The 23,599-nt window shown below is 37.2% G+C and overlaps 2 protein-coding genes across 4 annotated transcripts in view; both read right to left on the reverse strand.

Moving 5' to 3' along the window:
- Positions 1–23,599, reverse strand: part of LOC141454074 (uncharacterized) — a 387,314-nt gene that overhangs the window by 77,409 nt on the left and 286,306 nt on the right. The gene's annotated exons all lie outside the window — the stretch shown is intronic.
- On the reverse strand, positions 6,608–8,216 carry LOC141454347 (transmembrane emp24 domain-containing protein bai-like). The gene is made up of 2 exons (XM_074128461.1): positions 8,094–8,216; positions 6,608–7,288 (listed from the first exon to the last, which is right to left on the reverse strand). Exons 1-2 carry the CDS (start codon positions 8,111–8,113, stop codon positions 6,655–6,657), a joined length of 654 nt encoding a protein of 217 aa, XP_073984562.1. The 5' UTR covers positions 8,114–8,216; the 3' UTR covers positions 6,608–6,654.

Here is a 23,599-nt window from a genome sequence, read left to right on the forward strand (position 1 = left end):
CAATAACCACAGACATTGGAAGTAAATAATAATGTATAAGAATATAATGTACTCAGGAAGTATATAGCAAGATGAAATGCCCAAAAAGAAGGTGATAAGGAGAGGCTGAAAAAGCAAAGTGAGGAGATACAGGTTAAGGTAGGAGAATTATGTGAGAGTGGATGCAGATCAGTGATAGAAAAGCTGTAACCATGGTGATTAGAACATGTCCAAGGCTTACTAAAGAAAGAATAGAAAAATAGTTACCCCATACCAAAAAATACCAAGATTTCCAAACAATTTCCTGGGCTACTTTTCTTATTAACATCCAAAAAACACAATATAATTCAAATGAATATGAGTGGATAATGTAATAAAGGAAACCGCCTTGTGGTTCTTATGGAGCCTAGCCATTATTATCTTACTCATGATAACAGGACCGGTTAGCACAGGGGTAAATGTGGTAAAAGAGAAGATAAGTTCCGTCGATAGGAACAGCCACCAGCCTGCGGTTGACAGAGCCAGTGCTTTCATTGGACTCCATTCCATTTACTCTGAGCAACATCCGTTATGTTTACTGTTCACGACATTAAAGAAAACTTACTAAAGCTTTACCATTAAAAGACAGAAAATATAGCAGCAGTAATCATAAATAAATAGAAAAACAATCTTTTTTTTTTAATTACTAATAATATAACTTTATATTAAACTCCAAGTTTTTCCTGAGGGTTTTCTTACAAACAGAAAAACAGACTTAATGTTATGATAAGTTGGATTTATGGTAAGTGCAGACACCTTAATTAACATTAAGTATTACGGGAAACTTCATTAAATCTTCAAGTGTACCCCGCTAATATTCGTGTAGAGGTCACATCAGTCCACCTCCCACCCCACCGTAAAATTTGAGACTTCAGAAAAGTTGTATATAGAATATCAGTGTGAAATGCTAAGAGAACCCTCTGAAGTGCAATTCTATAACTAATCTACGGCTTCATCATCGACAAAACCTCATCCAATCAATTTAATCAGCCATTAGTGAATTGTGAAAACCTTCAAAAATCTAGACAATACTAGTGCCTATATACGAGTGAAATATAAACCCAAACGGTCAATTAGTTTAGGAGAAAATAGAGGTTAAAGTTTTCATAGTTTTAAAAAACACTAAATTTCAAATCACAATATCTCGCTCTACAGTCATCAAATCCAAAAGAATACCTACACAAATGTAGACAATACGAGGGTCGTTTGAAAAGTCCGTGCAAAGTCAGAGAGATAGCACCACTGTCGCGAATCGAGGTTATGTTTAGTTAGTAGCATCTCTTGGAAGAACACACACCAAGTTTCAGCCAGATCGGTCTATTTCTTTGTGTTTGGCATTCGTTTGAATCGAGGAAGTCGAGTGATTTTCAAAAAATGGACGAAAAAGAATTTCGTGTGTTGATTAAACACTACTTTATGAAAGGCAAAACGCCTCAGGAGACTAAAGAGAAGCTTGATAAACATTATGGTGACCCTGCACCTTTGATTAGAACAGTTTATAAGTGGTTTCAAAATTTTCGGAGAGGCCATATGGGCACAAGTGACGCTGAACGTTCTGGACGCCCTGTTGAGGTTACTACTCCAGAAATCATTGATAAAATCCATGATATGGTGATGGATGACAGAAGAGTGAAGGTGCGTGAGATTGCTAGTACTGTGGGCATCTCGAATGAACGGGTACATAATATTTTGCATCAACATTTGGACATGACAAAGCTATCCGCAAGATGGGTGCCGCGATTGCTCACGCTTGACCAAAAACGAAATCGTGTGAAGTGTTTCAAGGACGGTTTGCAGCTGTTCCAGAAGAATCCGCAGGACTTTAAGCGTCGTTTCGTCACTGTGGATGAAACATGGATACATCACTACACTCCTGAGACCAAAGAACAATCTAAACAACGGGTTACCAAGGGGGAATCTGCGCCAAAAAAGGCGAAGACCGTTCCTTCGGCCGGAAAGATTATGGCGACTGTCTTTTGGGATTCGCAAGGAATAATCCTCATCGACTATCTGGAAAACCTCAGCTCGTTGTGGTCGCAAAATTAATGGAAATAGGGTTCCAACTCGTTTCACATCCCCCCTATTCTCCAGACTTGGCTCCCTCGGACTACTATTGGTTCCCAAATATGAAGAAATGGCTGGCGGGAAAAAGATTTTATTCAAACGAGGAGGAAACGAATGGCTATTTTTCAGACTTGGACAAATCCTATTATTCGGAAGGGATCAACAAACTAGAGCAGCGTTGGACGAAGTGTATAAGCCTAAAAGGAGACTATGTTGAAAAATAAAAAAGGTTTACCCCAAAAAATTAAGTAGTTTTTATTTTTGCACGGACTTTTCAAACGACCCTCGTACTAGTGCATATATACGAGTGAAATATAAACCCAAACGGTCAATTAGTTTAGGAGAAAATAGAGGTTAAAGTTTTCATAGTTTTACAAGACCCAAAATTTCAAACCTCAATATCTCGCTCTATAGTCATCGAATCCTAATAAAAACCTACACAAACGTAGACAATACTAGTGCCTATATACGAGTAAAATATAAACCCAAACGGTCAATTAGTTTAGGAGAAAGTAGATAGTAATATTTCATATTCAGAAACAAGCTCTAAATTTTACTCTGATTTAATTGTTCCAATTTGTGATTACTAAACTTACCCATAACCGCGATTTGCTAAGTAAACGTAGGAGCAGGATCGCACGTCAATCAGAATTTACTGTTGGGGATCTTTGTGTTACGTGGTACCGAATACCTACCTCCTATAAAATTCGCCATCTAATTAAAATTTTTGTGGCAATTAATATTATTTTTTTATCAGTAATAAATAATAGGATAGTGTAATTTTGCAGTAATAATTTATACCCCTTATCCAGTATTATCGCAAAGTTACTCTCCCCCTCCCACAGGTCAAAAAGTTTTGAATTTATTGCCTGAATGGTTAGTGGCACTGCATGGAGCGCCATCTATGTGAGCTTATCATATCAGCTGTTTCATTAAACTATTTTCATACTGTATGATCTATAAAGAGACCTATTACTTTTTGTTGGAGCACTTTTCGGGATGATTTCTGGTGCAGAAAATAATTGATATTAAGGGTGGCACGATAGTGCAGCTAGACATTACCTTGGATTTTATTTAATGGTTAATATGAGAAATTTATCAGTAAAGTACGTTTGCTAGTCGCCACGATAGCGGAGCGGTTAGAGGCTAGACCCGCAAAGCTAAGATGTATTGCGGTACTAGGCCATATTCCCCGGTCTATACCTTTAATGGTTAATATGAGAAATTTGCAGTAAAGTATGTTTGCTAGTCGCCACGATAGCCGAGCGGTTAGAGGCTAGACCCGCAAAGCTAAGATGTATTGCGGTACTAGGCCATATTCCCCGGTCTATACCTTTAATGGTTAATATGAGAAATTTGCTGTAAAGTATGTTTGCTAGTCGCCACGATAGCTGAGCGGTTAGAGGCTAGACCCGCAAAGCTAAGATGTATTGCGGTACTAGGCCATATTTCCCTGTCTATACCTTTAATGGTTAATATGAGAAATTTATCAGTAAAGTATGTTTGCTAGTCGCCACGATAGCGGAGCGGTTAGAGGCTAGACCCGCAAAGCTAAGATGTATTGCGGTACTAGGCCATGTTCCCCGGTCTATACCTTTAATGGTTAATATGAGAAATTTGCAGTAAAGTATGTTTGCTAGTCGCCACGATAGCCGAGCGGTTAGAGGCTAGACCCGCAAAGCTAAGATGTATTGCGGTACTAGGCCATATTCCCCGGTCTATACCTTTAATGGTTAATATGAGAAATTTGCTGTAAAGTACGTTTGCTAGTCGCCACGATAGCGGAGCGGTTAGAGGCTAGACCCGCAAAGCTAAGATGTATTGCGGTACTAGGCCATATTCCCCGGTCTATACCTTTAATGGTTAATATGAGAAATTTGCTGTAAAGTATGTTTGCTAGTCGCCACGATAGCTGAGCGGTTAGAGGCTAGACCCGCAAAGCTAAGATGTATTGCGGTACTAGGCCATATTTCCCTGTCTATACCTTTAATGGTTAATATGAGAAATTTATCAGTAAAGTATGTTTGCTAGTCGCCACGATAGCGGAGCGGTTAGAGGCTAGACCCGCAAAGCTAAGATGTATTGCGGTACTAGGCCATATTCCCCGGTCTATACCTTTAATGGTTAATATGAGAAATTTGCAGTAAAGTATGTTTGCTAGTCGCCACGATAGCCGAGCGGTTAGAGGCTAGACCCGCAAAGCTAAGATGTATTGCGGTACTAGGCCATATTCCCCGGTCTATACCTTTAATGGTTAATATGAGAAATTTGCTGTAAAGTATGTTTGCTAGTCGCCACGATAGCTGAGCGGTTAGAGGCTAGACCCGCAAAGCTAAGATGTATTGCGGTACTAGGCCATATTTCCCTGTCTATACCTTTAATGGTTAATATGAGAAATTTATCAGTAAAGTATGTTTGCTAGTCGCCACGATAGCGGAGCGGTTAGAGGCTAGACCCGCAAAGCTAAGATGTACGAGGTGTGTTCAAAAAGTAACGGGAATTTTTAAATTTCGCGGGTTTGGAGAGTCTGATTGTAAATTTTTTTTTTTTATTATGTTGGTACACATGCCCCTGAAGTACGATAAAATTTTCAGTAATATTCATTGTTTACTTCTTAAGTGGCAGCCGTTAAGGTTAGACGTGTTTTTCGAGCTTGGCGATTTTTGTTTGTTAAAAAAAATGGATCAAAGAATTTGTATTAAATTTTGCGTAAAAAATGAAATAAAGTGTGTGAAATGTTAATAAAGGCATATGGTGAGTCTGCTATGAGTAAAACAAGGATTTACGAGTGGTATAAGCGTTTCCAAGATGGCCGCGAAAACGTTGAAGATGACGAACGACCTGGACGTCCAAGCACATCAACAACCGATGAAAACGTGAAAAAAGTGAAAGAAATGGTTATGAACGATCGCCGAATCACAATCAGAGAAGTCGCTGATGATGTTGCCATATCAATTGGCTCATGCCATGAAATTTTTTCGGATGTTTTGGGTATGAAACGTGTGGCAGCAAAATTTGTTCCAAAATTGTTGAATTTCGAACAAAAACAGCGGAGAATGGAAGTTGCTCAAGAGTCACTCAATGAAGTCGACAACGATGCGGATCTACTGAAACGTGTTATAACAGGTGACGAAACATGGGTTTACGGATATGATGTCGAAACTAAGGCTCAATCGTCCCAGTGGAGGCATTCTGGATCGCCAAGACCGAAAAAGGCTCGACAAGTGCGGTCGAATGTGAAGGTTATGCTCACTGTGTTCTTCGATTTTAATGGCATAGTGCATCATGAATTCTTGCCACAAGGTCAAACAATCAATAAGGAGTACTACCTACAAGTTCAACGCCGTTTGCGTGAAGCAATCCGAAAAAAACGCCCGGATTTGTGGCAAAACAATTCATGGATTTTGCACCACGATAATGCACCTGCTCACACTTCATTGCTTGTTCGTGAATTTTTGGCCAAAAACAAAACTTTAACGATGCCCCAGCCTCCATATTCGCCAGACATGGCTCCATGTGACTTTTTTCTATTTCCAAACATAAAGAGAACATTAAAAGGCCGTCGTTTTACAAGCATAGATGACATTAAAAGCGAATCGCTGAAAGAGCTGAAAGCTATCACAAAGATCGAGTTTCAGAAGTGTTTCGAGGATTGGAAAAAGCGCTGGCACAAGTGTATTGTATGCGAAGGGGACTACTTTGAAGGCGACAATATTAATGTAGATGAATAAATAAATATTTTTTTCAAAAAACGAAAATTCCCGTTACTTTTTGAACACACCTCGTATTGTGGTACTAGGCTATATTCCCCTGTCTATACCTTTAATGGTTAATATGAGAAATTTATCAGTAAAGTATGTTTGCTAGTCGCCACGATAGCGGAGCGGTTAGAGGCTAGACCCGCAAAGCTAAGATGTATTGCGGAACTAGGCCATATTCCCCTGTCTATACCTTTAATGGTTAATACGAGAAATTTGCAGTAAAGTATGTTTGCTAGTCGCCACGATAGCCGAGCGGTTAGAGGCTAGACCCGCAAAGCTAAGATGTATTGCGGTACTAGGCCATATTCCCCGGTCTATACCTTTAATGGTTAATATGAGAAATTTGCTGTAAAGTATGTTTGCTAGTCGCCACGATAGCCGAGCGGTTAGAGGCTAGACCCGCAAAGCTAAGATGTATTGCGGTACTAGGCCATATTCCCCTGTCTATACCTTTAATGGTTAATATGAGAAATTTATCAGTAAAGTATGTTTGCTAGTCGCCACGATAGCGGAGCGGTTAGAGGCTAGACCCGCAAAGCTAAGATGTATTGCGGAACTAGGCTATATTCTCCGGTCTATACCTTTAATGGTTAATATGAGAAATTTGCAGTAAAGTACGTCTGCTAGCCGCCTCCGACCACGACACCTAATTTGATAAGAGTTGGATGTAAAGCCTGCCAGGTGAAATAGGCTTACTTCTTCACTCACTTTAATTAATATTCTCGATAAAAAAACTTCACTTATTCACTTATTTGAATAAATAAATATTTTTTTGATAGAACAGTTTCGTTTATTAAATTAAAGAACATAATCATTCAATTATTTTTCTTGCTCTGAAATAATTACGGAAGTGGAATAACTGCAAAGCGGCCATTGCTACCACCCAACAGACGCTGAATATCCCCAGACAGACCACCCGGAAATGCGTACTCTCATTAGTGTTCATCATTTTATATTTATTCTCTGTTAATATTTTAAACAAATCCAATGTGTAATTGGCCAAATTCTCCAATCTTTTGAGATTATTTTCAACCGTCATCAACCCATCATGTTCCTCTTCCAGCACTTTGTTCATTTCTACGCCTCTCATGGTCAACAAACTGATCTGATGTGATTTACCAAACAGTTGGGAAGTGGCACGACATCGAAAACAAATCTCATACATTTCCTCTCTTTCGGTAACCACAGAGAAACGACCATTTTTCACATTATCATTTCTGGCTAATATTTCCTGTTTTGAATCGGTGACCACATAATCAACCTGTTGACCAGGTACTTGACTCACGTTGAATTCGCCAATTAATAGTACATCTTTGTTTATTTGTTCACGAAGACATTTGATCGTATTCGGTATCAAAATGAACTTAATACTTCCGGTTAAACCGATAAAATATGAGAACAGCACTATCAACATTATCTCCATCTTCTTCATGCTTCGCAGACACCTTAACAAAAAAAAACTAAAAATAATATAAAATTAAAAAATTATTCACCTAAGACTGTTTATAATATTTGCTAGACGCCACGGTAGCCGAGCGGTTAGAGGCTAGACCCTCAAAGCTAAGATGTATTGCGGTGCTAGGCTATATTCCCCTGTCTATACCTTTAATGGTTAATATGAGAAATTTGCAGTAAAGTATGTTTGCTAGTCGCCACGGTAGCCGAGCGGTTAGAGGCTAGACCCTCAAAGCTAAGATGTATTGCGGTGCTAGGCTATATTCTCCTGTCTATACCTTTAATGGTTAATATGAGAAATTTACATTAAAGTATTTTGGCTAGTCACCTCCGTCCAAGACCCCTAATTTGGTAGTTGGACGTTAAGCCCGCCTGATAAAATTGGCAATTACTTTACTTTTAATATTTCTAGCTACAACCCAGTGGCATATCCTAAATCTACCCCAATGCATACCAATCGTTTAATTTCCAAAAGATTCGGTCTTGTACAATTTTTTTTGTTAAAATAAACTTCAATGGATATAACTCATGGTCTTTTATTTCAAGGCTGAAGTATTGCCCTCCTTGTTACGTACGTTACGTTAATAATAAACAATTGATTCTTCTATACACTAAATTCCAAAGAAAAAATCTTAGAAAATGTCACGTAGACCAAAATAACCTTAATTTTTGCCTAACCACGTTAACTCAATTTTTTATTACCAAAAATTGAGTAATGAATTATTTAAAAATACTATTTCTACAATATAAAAGAACTATTTATTTAAAATAAATAAATAAGTTAAATTTACTTACGACAAAAACTTGGTAACCATACAAACACTAAAAAAGTCACAGCTGATTTATTCGCGTGTTATATTAATATTTCGTATTAAATAAAAAGAAACCACTACGTAAAATATTAAATTTAATAAAAAAATATATATTGTTTAAATTTTAACATTTTGGTAAATTGTTTATTGTTAGTTTAGTTTTAATTTTATATTTATTACAAAAGTAATACCAAAGTTCTAGATTTCTCTGGCACATGCGCAGTACATGTTGCAGGTCTACATATTATAACCTTCCAAATGTAAACAAAATATGAGGAAGGTTTCTCTTTTATTTTCTGTTACTCCTTGGTAAAAAAAATATACATACAGTCGACTCTCGATAAATCGAAATCCAAGGGACTACAAGAAAAATTCGAATTATCGAGACTTCGAATTATCAAGAAGGGGAAAAAAATTCGAATTATTAAGAGTTTTTATTATGTATAAGTATATGTATGTAGATACGTATATTGAAAATACGTATGAGCTTACCTAAGTTTTAGACATATATAGCCTCAAGTAAAATAGTAAAAATAATGAAAACGACAAAAAAGAACAAAAAAATTACATATGTATTAACATTTCAATAAATAATAATATACATATGTACCTAATTAAAAAAATGAAGAACAGTTTTTTGTTTGAATGTGGCTTGTCTTAGTCAAGTGACTTAGAATTGTAGAAAGCGTTGATGGTGGAATATTGAAAGTTTTGGCGATATCTTCTTTTTTCGAACCACTTTCCAAGGCCGCCATAATTTTTTTTCTGTCGGACACAGTAAGGGAGACGTTCTTCCCATCGTGACAAACTAAGAAAGAGAATTGGAAAGTTAAACTGGGCTGGAAGGAGGGAAACATTACGCAGGAAATGAACAATGAGCGGAAAATGAGAAGTAAACATGACTAGGAAAAATTCGAATTATAAAGAGGAGAAGCGGCCTCGTTCCAATTATAGAGCCTTCTCTCCCCCTGTTGTTAAGAGAAAAGGATTTCGAGTTATCCAGCGTATCGAAATACACTGAATTTTTTCGATTTACCGAAGTAGAGTTTGAATTATCGAAAAATTCGAATTATCGAAAGTCGACAGTATATACAAAAAAATTAATAAACCCTACAATGATTATATTAATATAGCCCTATATAATTGATATAGCCCTATATCATATTTTAATGGCCCTTTAAAGAGAAGTCTACCCACCGCTTCCCCCTATAACTGCCCTTAAAATCATTTTCGTGACATAAAATAAAGTAATTGCCTATTTTTTCAGGCGTGGCTTAACGTCGATCTACCAATTAGGTGTCGTGGACAGAGGGCGGAAGCTCATACTTTAAACAATTTTTTTTCTAACAAATGAAAAGTAGCCATACGCGGGATTCGAACTGGGGATCACCTCCCACTTACAAAACCATGTAGCAACAACATCCGCCCCTTTTTGTGACATAATATTTTACCCAAAAAATGTGAAAATCGTATGAACCATTTTTTAAAGAAAATGCCCCCCCCCAAAAAAAAATCTATAAAGAAAACTGGTTCATCCGGTCGAAGAATTTTTCTTCGAAATTCCAAACATCAGCCCAACATTCAACTTCCTGTAATGGATATAAGTGGTAAGGGGTGGCCAAATAATTTATTTATTTTTTTATTTGTCTTAAGGGCAGCGCCCTATACAAAGAGGTTTGGCTGTACTACAAAATATATTTATATGACACACAAATGTTAAAAAGAAGCACATAAACAGAAGTGAGGAAAATGAAAATTCGAAAAACTTAAAAACCACATAAACTCGCAATGCCAAACAAAAATACCTCTAATCATTTAACATAAATGATCTCAATTTCAGTGCTTCAACAAAAAAATTGAATAAATTAATTACATTTCTCTTGCTTGGTGACTGTAGGATCAAAGGAAACTCAAAATATTGTATATCGTTAATAATAGAACATAAATAAACCGCTCTTAATGAAGAATAAACAGGACAGGAAATTAGAACATGGTACAAATCCTCTTGTTCATGAAGGCTGCATAGGCTACATAATTCTGGTGGGTTTATTTTATAAGTTATACAGCCAATTGTTATTTTTAAGATAAACTTAGAACCCAATCGAAGCTGAGCCAGAAACTTTAGAAACTTGAAATTCATATCGTATGTTAAATATGCCTGAGGTTGCTGATCCTTTAAGTAAAGAGAACTATATATTCAATTGAAATTGGATTGATTTACTTTGTCTAAGTCAAGTTCTCGCAAATGGTTTCTATAAACAAATAAAATTTCTTTAGACTTTTTTTTAAATAAATTTAAATCCTGTACTGAAATTAGGCCTGAAAAATCAATAGAATTGAAAGTATTCAGTAACTGAGTAACCCAGTTAAATTTAACATTGGCAATGCTGCTCACACAGTTTTAAAAAACAAAGAAAGGGGTACCTGTCGGAAGACATATTTTTCAATTTAAATAGCCAGTTAATGGCTAGCTTTAACACATTGTACTTAATGTGAACAGTTCCCACTTCTAGGCGAATCGCAAAATTGGGGGTGCACCGTGATAGACCTAGTAACCGCTTATAGAAATTTAAGTGACAAACCTCCAAAGAGTCACAGTACCTAAGTCCCCAAATCTGAGCACCATAAAGAAGTACTCCTAATACAATAGCATTGTTCAATTTGGTTCTGGCCTCCCATTGAATTATTTTTGCAGCGGCACAAGTTTTCAGTACAGAACCAATAGCTGTGTTAGTTTTGCCAACAGTATATTCAGTCTGCTTAAGAAAAACGCCAGAATTAGAATACAATATACCGAGGTAATTATATACCGATACCTGTTCCAAGTGTGAATCGTTAAAAATTAAACGCCTGCTACTCTTTCTATGCGATTTTGAAAATCTAATAATTTTAGTTTTGTTAGTGTTAACGTGGAGAAAGTTTTCTTGACAGTAGGTTTCTAGCAGGTTCAGTTTAGACCGAACATCTGTATATGAATCACCAAACAATACCATATCGTCTGCGTATAGCAGCATAATAATGTCAGTGCTCTGACCAATAGGGATGCCCGAAAAGCCTTTACTTCTAAAATAAATTTCGATGTCGCTCATAAATAAATTGAATAGGAGTGGGCTCAATGTTTCCCCCTGGAGAACTCCTTCTGTTATATCAACAGGTTCGGATAACTCACTACCACATCGAATTTGAAGAATCGCATTATCATATAAATACTTGATAATTCTTATTATCTTACTGCTGACACCTATTTTATTCAATTTAACCCAAAGTAAACCATGATTCAAACTGTCGAATGCCCGTTTGAAATCAATGAAGGCACAAAACAATTCACCTCTAGGCCTGGATAATTTAACTTGTATTAACGAAGAAAGCACGAAAATGTTGTCAACACAGCCTCTTCCCATTCTAAACCCATTCTGTGATTCAGGTATTGCCCCAACCAAGGGGTGGCCAAATAATGGATACACCACTACTTTATTGAAGTCAATTTTTTTTTCATTTTTTCACAATTTCATCGAAAACGACATTGCTGCAATAGTTTCCTTTTAAAAATCGTATAACTACGCACACTTCCGGCTGAAATAATTTGAATGAAATGTTTTTAAACAATTATTTGCTGTTCTTTAGTCTCCATAAAGTAAATTTAAATATAATGAGGGCTGTTGAAATTTAAAAGTTTTGGTTTTTTTAGCTGTAAGAAAGAGTCGGGAGTGTTTTATGAAAAATTAAAACTTGTATTTCCGGCGGAAACTAAATCAATTTTTCCATATTGGAAAATTAGAATAAAGGGAAATTTAGTTAGGAAAGCTATTTCATTATTTCCCCCTACAAAAGAAAAGAAAAAAAAAGAGAAAGTTTAATTAGAGATATTCCGTTTGTAAGATATGATTTTCATTTTACGTATAGATTTTCCTATTTACCGGATGTATAGATTTTAATTAAAAAGTTAAAACTTTATAGAAGAGAACTTCAAATGAAAGAAAAATAATAATGGAAATGTTTTCCCAACTTTTCAGAACAGTTTCAACTTATAATTCTATATTTTCACTTTGGAAAATTAAATAATCAAATTTTACTATCTTCATTAGTAATTTCCATTACAAGAAATAATAACTATTGTTATATTAAGGCATTTTCTTTGTAAGTTAAGAAAACAATTTTAAGTTATAATTAAGTTTTTGAACGATATCATATTGTAGAACTTTTAATTAGGGTCATTTCATTAAACTAGGATCTTTTTTATACCATATACGAGGGTAGTTTGAAAAGTCCGTGAAAAATAAAAACTACTTAATTTTTTGGGGGTAAACCTTTTTTATTTTTCAACATAGTCTCCTTTTAGGCTTATACACTTTGTCCAACGCTGCTCTAGTTTGTTGATCCCTTCCGAATAATAGGATTTGTCCAAGTCTGAAAAATAGCCATTCGTTTCTGCAATCACCTCCTCGTTTGAATAAAATCTTTTTCCCGCCAGCCATTTCTTCATATTCGGGAGCAAATAGTAGTCCGAGGGAGCCAAGTCTGGAGAATAGGGGGGATGTGAAACGAGTTGGAACCCTATTTCCATTAATTTTGCGACCACAACTGCTGAGGTGTGAGCTGGTGCGTTGTCGTGATGGAAAAGGACTTTTTTGTGGGCCAATCGTGGGCGTTTCTCTTGCAGCTCGGTTTTCAAACGGTTCAATAACGATGAATAATATGCACCTATAATAGTTTTACCCTTTTCCAGATAGCCGATGAGGATTATTCCTTGCGAATCCCAAAAGACAGTCGCCATAATCTTTCCGGCCGAAGGAACGGTCTTCGCCTTTTTTGGCGCAGATTCCCCCTTGGTAACTTATTGTTTAGATTGTTCTTTGCTCTCAGGAGTGTAGTGATGTATCCATGTTTCATCCACAGTGACGAAACGACGCTTAATGTCCTGCGGATTCTTCTAGAACAGCTGCAAACCGTCCTTGCAACACTTCACACGATTTCGTTTTTGGTCAAAGTGTGAGCAATCGCGGCACCCATCTTGCGGATAGCTTTGTCATGTCCAAATGTTGATGCAAAATATTATGTACCCGTTCATTCGAGATGCCCACAGCACTAGCAATCTCACACACCTTCACTCTTCTGTCATCCATCACCATATCATGGATTTTATCAATGATTTCTGGAGTAGTAACCTCAACAGGGCGTCCAGAACGTTCAGCGTCACTTGTGCCCATATGGCCACTCCGAAAATTTTGAAACCACTTATAAACTGTTCTAATCGAAGGTGCAGAGTCACCATAATGTTTATCAAGCTTCTCTTTAGTCTCCTGAGGCGTTTTGCCTTTCATAAAGTAGTGTTTAATCAACACACGAAATTCTTTTTCGTCCATTTTTTGAAAATCACTCGACTTCCTCGATTCAAACGAATGCCAAACACAAAGAAATAGACCGATCTGGCTGAAACTTGGTGTGTGTTCTTCCAAGAGATGCTACTAACTAAACATAACCTCGATACGCACCAGTGGTGCTATCTCTCTGACTTTGCACGGACTTTTCAAACGACCCTCGTACAGGATGTACCCGGGGTGGAGGAGGTCGAAACTTCCGGGAGGTGATTCAGCAGCTCAAATGCAACAGAAAATATTCTCTTCACTCTGTCCCGATTCACAATAGTGTCCAAGATATTTTTACTTCCGTTTTATTAAATAATAATTATGAAAAACTAAAATGGTTACTTTTCTTTTTGTTCCTTCTCCGAAAAATTGACATTTGAGTAAATTAGTAGTGAAAAGTCGGTTACGCAAAATCCCAGTTTTCTGCATTTACACCCCTCTCCCGTTCGGGATAGGGTTTTATTAAAAAACCAAAAAAAATCCATATGGTCTTGAAGCTCAATAAATGCGCGCAACTTTTCCTGTAATTGGGTGTGACTCCTTGATTCCATTAATCATTGAAAAAATGCAGGTTGAAAATTTTTAACAAAAATCATCCAGAACACATTTTTTAGACATTAAAGCAGCGGTTCCCAACCTGGGGTACGCGAAAGATTGTTTAGGGGTACGCAAAAAGAAGTTATTATGGCGGAAGATATACAAAGTATACAGATATATTATTAATGAGAAAAAAATTATGTAATAAATGATTCCTACAACTTAATTACAAAATTATTGTAATAAAACTGAATAACATATAAATTGACAAGAATTAAGTACACTCATTCGATACTGCAGTATTTTTTTTAAAGTAAATATATTTGTAGATCAAAAATTATTAAATGATTTCTTGAAAATGTAAAAATTGCGAAAAAATGCTGCTTTAGTTTTGACTAATATTAGACATGGCGCGCATATAATTTACTTCTCCTTTATTAACGCTTTGCTATTTCAATTTACGACCCCTGCAATAGTTATTGGTTTGAAATGTTTACCTATTCATAAATGATTTTTTAATAGGAACATATCATATGTATATGTTCTTTACAAGACACATTATATTCAGATTGTTTTGCTGTTAATTTAAAGTTACAATACGTAAAATCAAGAATACGATAATATATGTTAGGGGTACACACTAAGGAAACAATCAGGTAAAGAGGTACACTAATAAATAAATATTGGGAACCGCTGCATTAAAGTAAAAAATTCATTGTTATTAGAAAAGTTTTGAGGCTCTGTATTGAGCAAATTTATAGAAAATTTAATGCGCTTTCGTTGGGAATAAGCAGATTTGTTGTAGGATAAAGGATAGAAAAGTTATGGCCGTTTTTATGGTGGAAAAAACGCGAATATCGACGGAAAGGTTAAAAATGCAAATATCTTGGACACTATTGAGAATCGGGCCAAAGTGAAGAGAATATTTTCTGTTGCATTTGAGCTGCTGAATCATCTCCCCCGGAAGTTTCGACCTCTCCTCCGCATACACCCTGTATATACATAAAGCTTAACATGCTAAGACAATGCTATAGTTTTAGATAGAATACGGTCGCGTACTTTAGAGAGAATAGGCTCAAGTAATAGCAGCGTCAGAATACCCATTTCTGAGTACAAAAATAAAGTACTCAGGTGAATTCAGAGAAAAGTTTTTACAAAAACTTGACATAAAGTTTTAGATTAAGTTATAGGAGTGTGCTTATAAATCCCTTGAGGTACTCAAAAGTACGACTCCTATCCCTAAAGTGTGGAGTCTAGCACGTGAAGACTTCCGTTTTTTTTTTTGTTTTTTTTTTTTTTTTTTTGACAAATATCTGTAGTATTAGTTGTGTTTGGGGGGGGGGTCCAAACGGAAGTCAAGTTAACGCTTTTTCTTTACGTGCAATGTTTTACCTTCTTATTATTTTTTTTTATAACAAAACCGGAACTTAATGGAACACACGTCGTACTTTAAAATATGTTTTTCTTATTTAGAGAGGAGTCCTGCGGTCCTTACAATTTTTGCCATTGGTGTGAAACAAATTAGTCCAATGGGAAAGGGGGCAACGACAATGGCGCTGTGAACGTGATGAGATGGTAGAGTTAGCTTTATAGCGCTATTGGGGAATGCAGTACACAGTTCTCACGTTAAACATTTTAGCTGCAGGATGTTTTCCTTTTACTGCAAGAAATGGGTGTAGGGAAGTGGTGAGTACAACGGGATCCAATTACTGGACAGAGACCCCCTCTATTTTTTTTTTTTTTAACAACTACAATGTGGTAGTTTTAACTGGCTGCAGAACAATTGATAAAGTTATGAGCTTTTTTTAATGATCTGCAGCAGTAAAACTTTGCACGATGTAAGGATCACCTTTGGAGTAATTATTTACATGTTAAATGTGGAGCTAGCGCTGTCTTCTGGAAGTTCTCATTGTCATTAAGTGGGATAAAAAAAAAAAATCCATGGAAAAAAGGAGCCGAGACAAAATCCCATCTCTACGACGCCCCCATGGTGCATCCCGGATTACTGTTTTAAGAGACGAAATGAAGAACTTTCCCCACGGCTGGGATTGAAGATAAGACGTTGGTATAGAGAGAATCTTCTTTAGGACATCCAGAGAGGATGTCTGGAGACAAAAGGAGGGTGCAGATGGAATCAGAAAGGAGTTTACTCCTGAAAGCCATTCATTTCTCTTCTCAATCCATCATGGGAATCGTGTCAAAGGATGACTATGTTGAGTACGCCTTCGAGTCACTGGGACTAACACAGGCTTAGGAGGGCATTAACTTTTACACACACACCCAAAAAATACGTAGCCTGCGTCTTGACCAGCTGTTCAGAGCAGGATACCCCCTATCTTGAAGAAAAAGGAGGAAAAGATGTTTCCAGTTTCAAGAAGTGGTTATTCCAAACTTTTGGCTATCCAGCTTCTCCTGCATGAAGGTTCGGCTTAAAAGGCAAAGGTAGCGAGCGAGCGGGTGTTGGAACCGGGATATGGTCCTACCTAGAAGTAAACTTCCAACTTCCTAATTGGTAGTGGCAACCTTCAGGAGATCTGGCGCGGTGGCTTTGTGAGGGTGGGAGGTAGGAAGTGATTAACTATGACCATTTTGGTGGGTCTCTCTCTCTCTCTCTTTCCCCTAGAACTTTCCTGGTAAGCAAACGGGGAGGTAGCTTGAGTTGCACTAAGGTGAAGTTATCCCCTAACTGGCGACTCTCCGCTTTAGCCAAGGCTTCATGGAAAGCCTGGATAGTTATAGGGAACAGAAAATGCCCTTTCTAGAATCCTCTCTAAAATATTTAGATAGTACCAATTCCTCTTTATAATGCGTAAAATATAAAACCGTACATTGTACTCAAATATAGCAGCACATTAGAGGCAAACCTAACCCACCAATCTTATCCAGAAATGCCATAAATCGAACTTTTCTGAGAAAACGTTTGAAATAAAAGTTTGTTTTGGACCAACATTGTGTGAGTGTCCATTTTCTAAAAAAGAAAACACTATTTCGGGGAACTCAGGCGACCTGAAAACGGATATTTCTGGGTGAAAAAACAGGAAATAGAAGATTTGACATTGCAATACGTGGTGAGGGAAAGTGAAATAAATAAATAAGGCTGAGAAATCTTATAAAAGTAGAACGACATTTCCGGTTAATCGCTCCTTTTTTTTTAACAGAAACTTATATGCACTTCCGGTGAAAACTAAAAAAAAAAAAAAAACAGCACAATTGCCTTAACTGTCTTTGCGGTGTAAGAGAAATTTTTTTTAAAAAAGAAGTTTTTTCCCCAAAAATGTTTTGTTTAAGAAAACTATAAACATTGCAGTAAAGAAAAGTCTGTCCAGATTTCCTTCTCTCTCACTCTCCCTCATTAATAAAATTAATAAAAGACTCGAGTGAGAGTGTTTATGAGCAAAAATTTTGTTTTTCTCCCCGGTAAACCTCTTATTAAAATACTTCCGTAACATTAGCTCGTAAATGCCCGGACTACACCTATTAATGGTTACAAATCATACAAATGGACCATTTCATCTCCTCCTCACAAAATTCTAATATAAAGACGAACTGTTGTTCATTCTTTTTGGTGACTGATTCATAGTTTCAATAGGATGAAAAAATAATTGCCATTTCAGTCGTGATACATTTATTCTGCCGAGCTTTCCACCTAGGGACTGGAGTCATCTTCAGGGCTAGTTTACAAAGTAATATTTTTACATTACAGGGTTGGTTTGTCTTCGGTCTTGTCTGTTCATGGACCGATCACATTCAGTACATGAACAGACAAGACAGAAGACACACCAACCCTGTAACGTAAAAATATTAATTTGTAAACTAGCCCTGAAGATGATCACGACTGAAATGGCAATTATTTTTTCATCCTATAAAGACGAACTTTAGAACTGTCTTAATAGTGGTTACCAAAAAAAATAAAATGCAGTAACATAGTTAACAGGCTGAAATTAACCCAATAAATTTCATCTTAATCAGATGAGAAAAAGAACAGAGATAATACACTTTCTTTTTCTTGACAAAGTACCCGGGAGGGTTAACGGGATGATATTAACTCCTTCAATAAAACACCTGGAGGTTTCATTATAAACTCTGGATAACATGTTTGAAGATGCCAAGATTTGGAAACTATGTTAAACTATGGCAAACTAACTATGGTGGTGGCCCCAAAGTATGTAGGATCATCCATAGTTATTACGAAGTAGGCAGCACAGTCTGGAGATTATAATGGACTACTTATTCAGTTGGGATTAAGTCACAACTGTGGACTTTTTTGGATATAAATTTGGATGAGACAATTTAGGGGTTGCAGCTGGCGGGAACGCTTTGAAAGGAAAATCGCAAATTTAAAGAGATTTTCAGTAGGAAAAGCACTGATCGATAAAATCGAAATATTGAGGGTGGCTCCAATTTTCGCGAACGGAAAAACTACTTGTAAATGATCAGCAACTGTAAGTGGTGAAGACAGTCATTGTATTCCTTGTTGAGAAGATCAAAGAAAAAAAGGAAAAATCGATCCAGTAAATTAATACTTTTCGGATTGAAATTTGGGGTTCAATCAAATCTCCAGAGGATTGATTCCCTTCAATCCGGAATCCTTAAAAAAACAAATAGTAAATGATACTACTCCCTTCTGCTTATCTAAGTAACCCAATCCGATTATAGAAAAAAATTCCACAATCCCTGCGCAATCTCATCCTGATTCCTTGGTCTTCGCCTCTCAGCCCGCACTATCCTCGCTAGTGGCCCCACCTCCGGATTTCCTCGCCGAATGACGCACATAGCTAAGTACTCAGCACAGCCTGGAAATTATAATGGGACTACTCATTAAGTTGGGATAAGTCACTGTGGACTCCATAAGTCAGCTACAACACGATTTAAATGGCGATAAATAGATCCAATCCACCAATCAAACACCTCAAATAAAAACTTAATAGATATCCAACCTATTTATTAGTAAAATAAAGGTTAGTGAAGAAGTTACCGCTGAACTCGTGCACCGGAAATTCCAGTAACCCGCTTCGTGTTGCAGCGAATTGTTGAAAGCGAATAAACGAAGAGTTCAAAGTTGAAATTATGACGTATGAAGAAGAGTTCTGGTTGAGTGAAATTTATCACCAGGAATTACATCTTTAATATCCGGGGTCCGGAAGCTAACGTGGTTCATGGTAGCCGTGTGTTAGAAATTTTGTGAATGGATAGACAGATTGAATCCTACTATACTTAGAATTGCATCAAAACAGTATATGCAGTATATGCACATACGATTCTAGCACACTATTTGGAAACTAGATTTATTATTATAGAATGTTTAGAAACAATATTGGAATGTCCAAGTTTAAATACTAGATCGTAGGCCCAGAATTATGAGCTCTAGGATATATACTCGTTCAACAAAATATACAAATCGATCAGAAATATCGACTATTCAAGCGGCCATTAACTGGCAGTGTCAAAGGAAAGTCATTTAAAAAAAAAAAAACAGGAATCTAAACTTCTTATTTATTTTTGCAACTGTAATAGATACAACAAGCAAAAGAGATGAGAGTAAGGAAGTAGCGCAAATACACTTGCACGCATATATATGCACTTACATACACGTGCGCGCATATGCATGTGCGCCAAGTGGCGTGAGTGGAGTGAATCCAATGATGGAAGCCGTTAGTTCGCCAGATTGGCAAGCTTACACAGCAACCATCCTAGGAGATCGACGTTAAGAGTTGAGGCGGTCGCGTGGCCACCACCGCTTTAGTCTGCGCTGTGGATTTGAAGGAAGTTTTGTGGATCAGAGGGTTGTAATGATTGTGTAGATTTGAGTGGAGTTTTGTGTAGCGAGATTGGGCTATTTCCAGAGACGAGAGGAATGTTGAGATCAGATGTACAGTATCATGGGAGACGTAGAAGGGAGCGTTAACTATTGTTTTTTTTTTTTTTTTTTTTTTTTTTTTTTTTTTTTTTTTTTTTTTTTTTTGGCGCATCAACAGCTGAGGTTATTAGCGCCCGGAGCTTTTTCCAGTGCACTGCCGGCCTCCGGACAGTGTTCTCTCGTTACAGACAACACTGTCCATCACCGGACAGTGAGCTGTAAGAAGCTCCTAGGAAGAGAAAATCTAAGGGTCAGCTGCTGGATTCGAACCCGGGACCTCCGCGTGGGAGTCCAGTATGCTAACCTCATAGCTAATCCCTTCCCTATTAACTATAGTTCTTAGAATTATTGGTTGTAAGGTTTGAAGTCTGTTGATGTTTGTTTTTTTGACTCTTCCATAGAGCTGTATTCCGTACGTCCATATTGGGGCAAGTAGGGCGGTATATAGTGATCGTTTGTTCGTCAGGGTCAGTTTTGATCGTCTGTCGAGTAGCCTTTTCAACATTTTATATCTGAGATTGAGGTCAATTCGTTTGAATCTAAACTTCAAACTTATTTTCCAACTTCAAAAACATTTTCCACTAAACGGTAGCTGGACTTCTGTATAGGATCACAATAACAAAATGGATGTGAAAAGGATGATGGGAGGAAGCGGTCTTTACTGAGTCAAAATAAGGCGAAAAGCTTCCCTAGTAAATTCATAATTGCCTTCCAGTCGGAGTTTCATGATATTCTTAGTAGTATTGCGAACTGAACTGCTACGTAACTCTACAATTCTAAAGGGATTTGTTCCTATTAGGGTAGTCACAAGGGAAACTCTGAAGGCACTTATAATTGTGCCTTCACCAAGAAATTGGTACTGGGATGTTCCAGGAGACTGGCGGATATATCTCCTATCAAGAAATGAGAAAATTAGAAACGAATTCTTCATTTTTCAAGATAAATCCCCGACGTTTTGTTGCTACTAACTGCTCGAATATATATATATATATATATTTATTTTGTTAAGTTACAACATACGCCATAAGTAATAAAGACAATAACTAACACCACTACAAACTACTAATTGAGAGGAGAAGTTGCCCCCTGTGATAACACTCCCTAAGTCGTCTCCGAGGATTAGCTACTCTCGTCAGAAGAGAGAAAATCGCCAAGACCACTGGCTGATTTTAATCGTCTAGAAGGATGATCTGGATGGTGATGAGATGATAAATGGCGGAAAAGATGGATTGGAATGAGAGTGCAAGTTCTGGATGAAAACTTTTATAGGCGACTTCCTGCCAATCTCTGGACCTACAATCGGGAATTTCCAGGTCTGTGTGGATGGTTTAGATTGGAAACGTAAAATGGAGCTGTTTAACGATATTGCGGAGAATTTTAGACTGAAGAGATTGAATTCTGTGAAGATTGGAGCGTTTCGTTGAATCCCACAGTTCAATATCGTGCAGTTCAGGTGGGTTTTAGTATAGAATTGTAAATCAGTCGTTTGTTATTAAGTGAAAGATTTGATCAGTTGGTCTAGTAGTCTTTTAAGTAGTCGATAACGTCTGTTAACTTCAGTTCGTTGTAAGTCGTGTGTGCGGGTTCCAAGTCAGTCTTTTGGCAGAAATACAGCCCAAGATAACAGACAACATTGGCAGGAGGAACAGGAATTGAATCATAGTAGATCGGGGGCAGAGTGATGCGGCGGATAGTGAAAGTAATGTTTTGGGGTTTGGTTTCATTTAACTTAATTTTCCATTTTTTAAAACCATTCCTCAAGATAGAAAAGAGATGAGTCTGAAGATTTCTGTGTGAAGTTACCGGATCAATGTGAGGAGAAAGTATAGCTGTGGCATCTGCATAAGTTAGAAGGACAGTTTCAGGATGGATTGGTATGTCTGCTGTGTATTATAACATATAGGATAGGTCCTAAGATGCTTCCTTGAGGAACACCCCGCTTCAATACGATGTTTAGCTGAATACGATGTTCCGATTGGAATTTGAAAATAACGATCTAACAAATAGGATTTCAAGATGAGAAGTGTGTGAACGGAAGAATGCCCTTGAAGTTTCCAGAGTAAGCCCGGGTGCCACACCCGATCGAAGGCTTGCTTCACATACTGCTCGAATATAAAGTTATAATTTTTATTTCAAAAATAATGCAACAAATAATAAAAATGAAGGAAGTCTGGACACTGAGAAAATCGCAGTTCTCATAATCGTGATAAGCTTTTCAAAAAATTCTACTTAAATGAAAATATCAGTTCCTTACAATGAATTGCAAATTTTTTTTATAGTCATTATGTTTAATTCTTACTTAATACTGATTTAATGAACATTTACCAGTATTGATCAGCGCCTAGATTACAATCAGCTGATTGCTAAAAGTAAAAAATAAGGAAAGAGAAGACGAAGGGAGAACTAAAGAGAGGGAGAAGTAAATAGCCTGGAATTAAACAATCCAATCAGCAATGACTTTTGCCGAAAGAAGAGAATAGCTCTCGGATTGAAGCCAGAGAAAGAGAGAGACTGCGTGGGAGAGGGGACGGTAGTGAGTGAGAAAGAAGAACTAGAAGAATTACAACAGGGAGTTGCCGCCTCAATAACAGTTGGAACAGTAATTTGAAGTTGCAACCGCTCAAGAGAATACCTTACTTTAATCAGGAGAAGTGATTAGGATTTGATTCGAATTCGGGCGATAGGGCGTTTTTTCCAATCAATGGCCCCCCCCCTCTTATAATGAAAACTATCAGCTCCCTCTGATTAACTCAACAACTATTTTAAAACAATCATCTACAATAGTTAATTGATGAAACAAGGACAGTGTTTCTCTATTCTTATTCATACTTTCTATGTAGGCGCCACGGTAGCTGAGCAGTTACAGGCTAGACCCGCTACGCTAAGATGTATTGCGGTACTAGGCTATATTCCCCGGTCTATACCTTTAATGGTTAATATGAGCAATTTACAGTAAAGTATGTTTGCTAGTCGCCTCCGTCCAAGACACCTAATTTGGGTGATTGGACGTACAGCCCACCAGAACAAAATAAGCATTACATTGTATTATACTTTCTTTCTACACAGGAAACTGCCTAAAGACTGCCTAGACTAGGATGACCTATTTCAGATCCAGGAAAGACATCCTGGTCGTCTATGTCCCTTAATGGTTTTATATGAGGTACGTACAGTGTAACAACTGGCGTGCGTGTAACAGTGCTGAGAGAATAGGTTTACCCTTTTAGTCGCCCTACACAGCAAGCAGGTGGATGTATCCTGCTCACCGTGCCACAGAAGGAAAAAACCCCAAGAAAACAATATTTCCTATTTTACGACCAGTCTGTGAAAGTAAAAGCATCATTTGTAGTTTTATTCCATTATCCCCCCGCGCACGCTCCTCCCCACAGGTAAAGTGTAAAAAATAGTCCGGATGTTGCGCCAACTGACAATGTACTCTTAGTTCAGCACTATTTCCTGCTAGGGAAGGAAAAACAGATAGATAGATAACTCTCGGCTAACTGGACTATTCCTTTTCCCTGGACACTCTAGTTGGTGGAAACTGCTAGTTTATACTCTAACTTGCACCAGTTTGTTTTTCTTCCTGTCAGACTGTCAACGTGTTTGTAAATGTGTGTGTGTGTGTGTGTGTGTCCTTATCGATGTCCCTTATTTTCTTTAATCAATGAGCAGGAAGTTTTAAAGGAAATAAAGGGAAACTATCTAGACAATCCATCAGAGATTGGAATTCTT

The sequence above is a fragment of the Rhodnius prolixus genome, unplaced genomic scaffold (assembly GCF_049639745.1).
Source record: "Rhodnius prolixus isolate KJV_2025 unplaced genomic scaffold, Rpr scaffold_9, whole genome shotgun sequence".
In the NCBI taxonomy this organism is placed as follows: Eukaryota; Metazoa; Arthropoda; class Insecta; order Hemiptera; family Reduviidae; genus Rhodnius; species Rhodnius prolixus.

Bases quoted from the DNA above. Each gene is read 5' to 3' on its own strand.
- LOC141454347 (XM_074128461.1), bottom strand. From the start codon at position 8,113: ATGGTTACCAAGTTTTTGTC. The intron at 7,289-8,093 runs GTAAGTAAATTT...TTTTTTGTTAAG, and splicing joins ATGGTTACCAAGTTTTTGTC to GTGTCTGCGAAGCATGAAGA.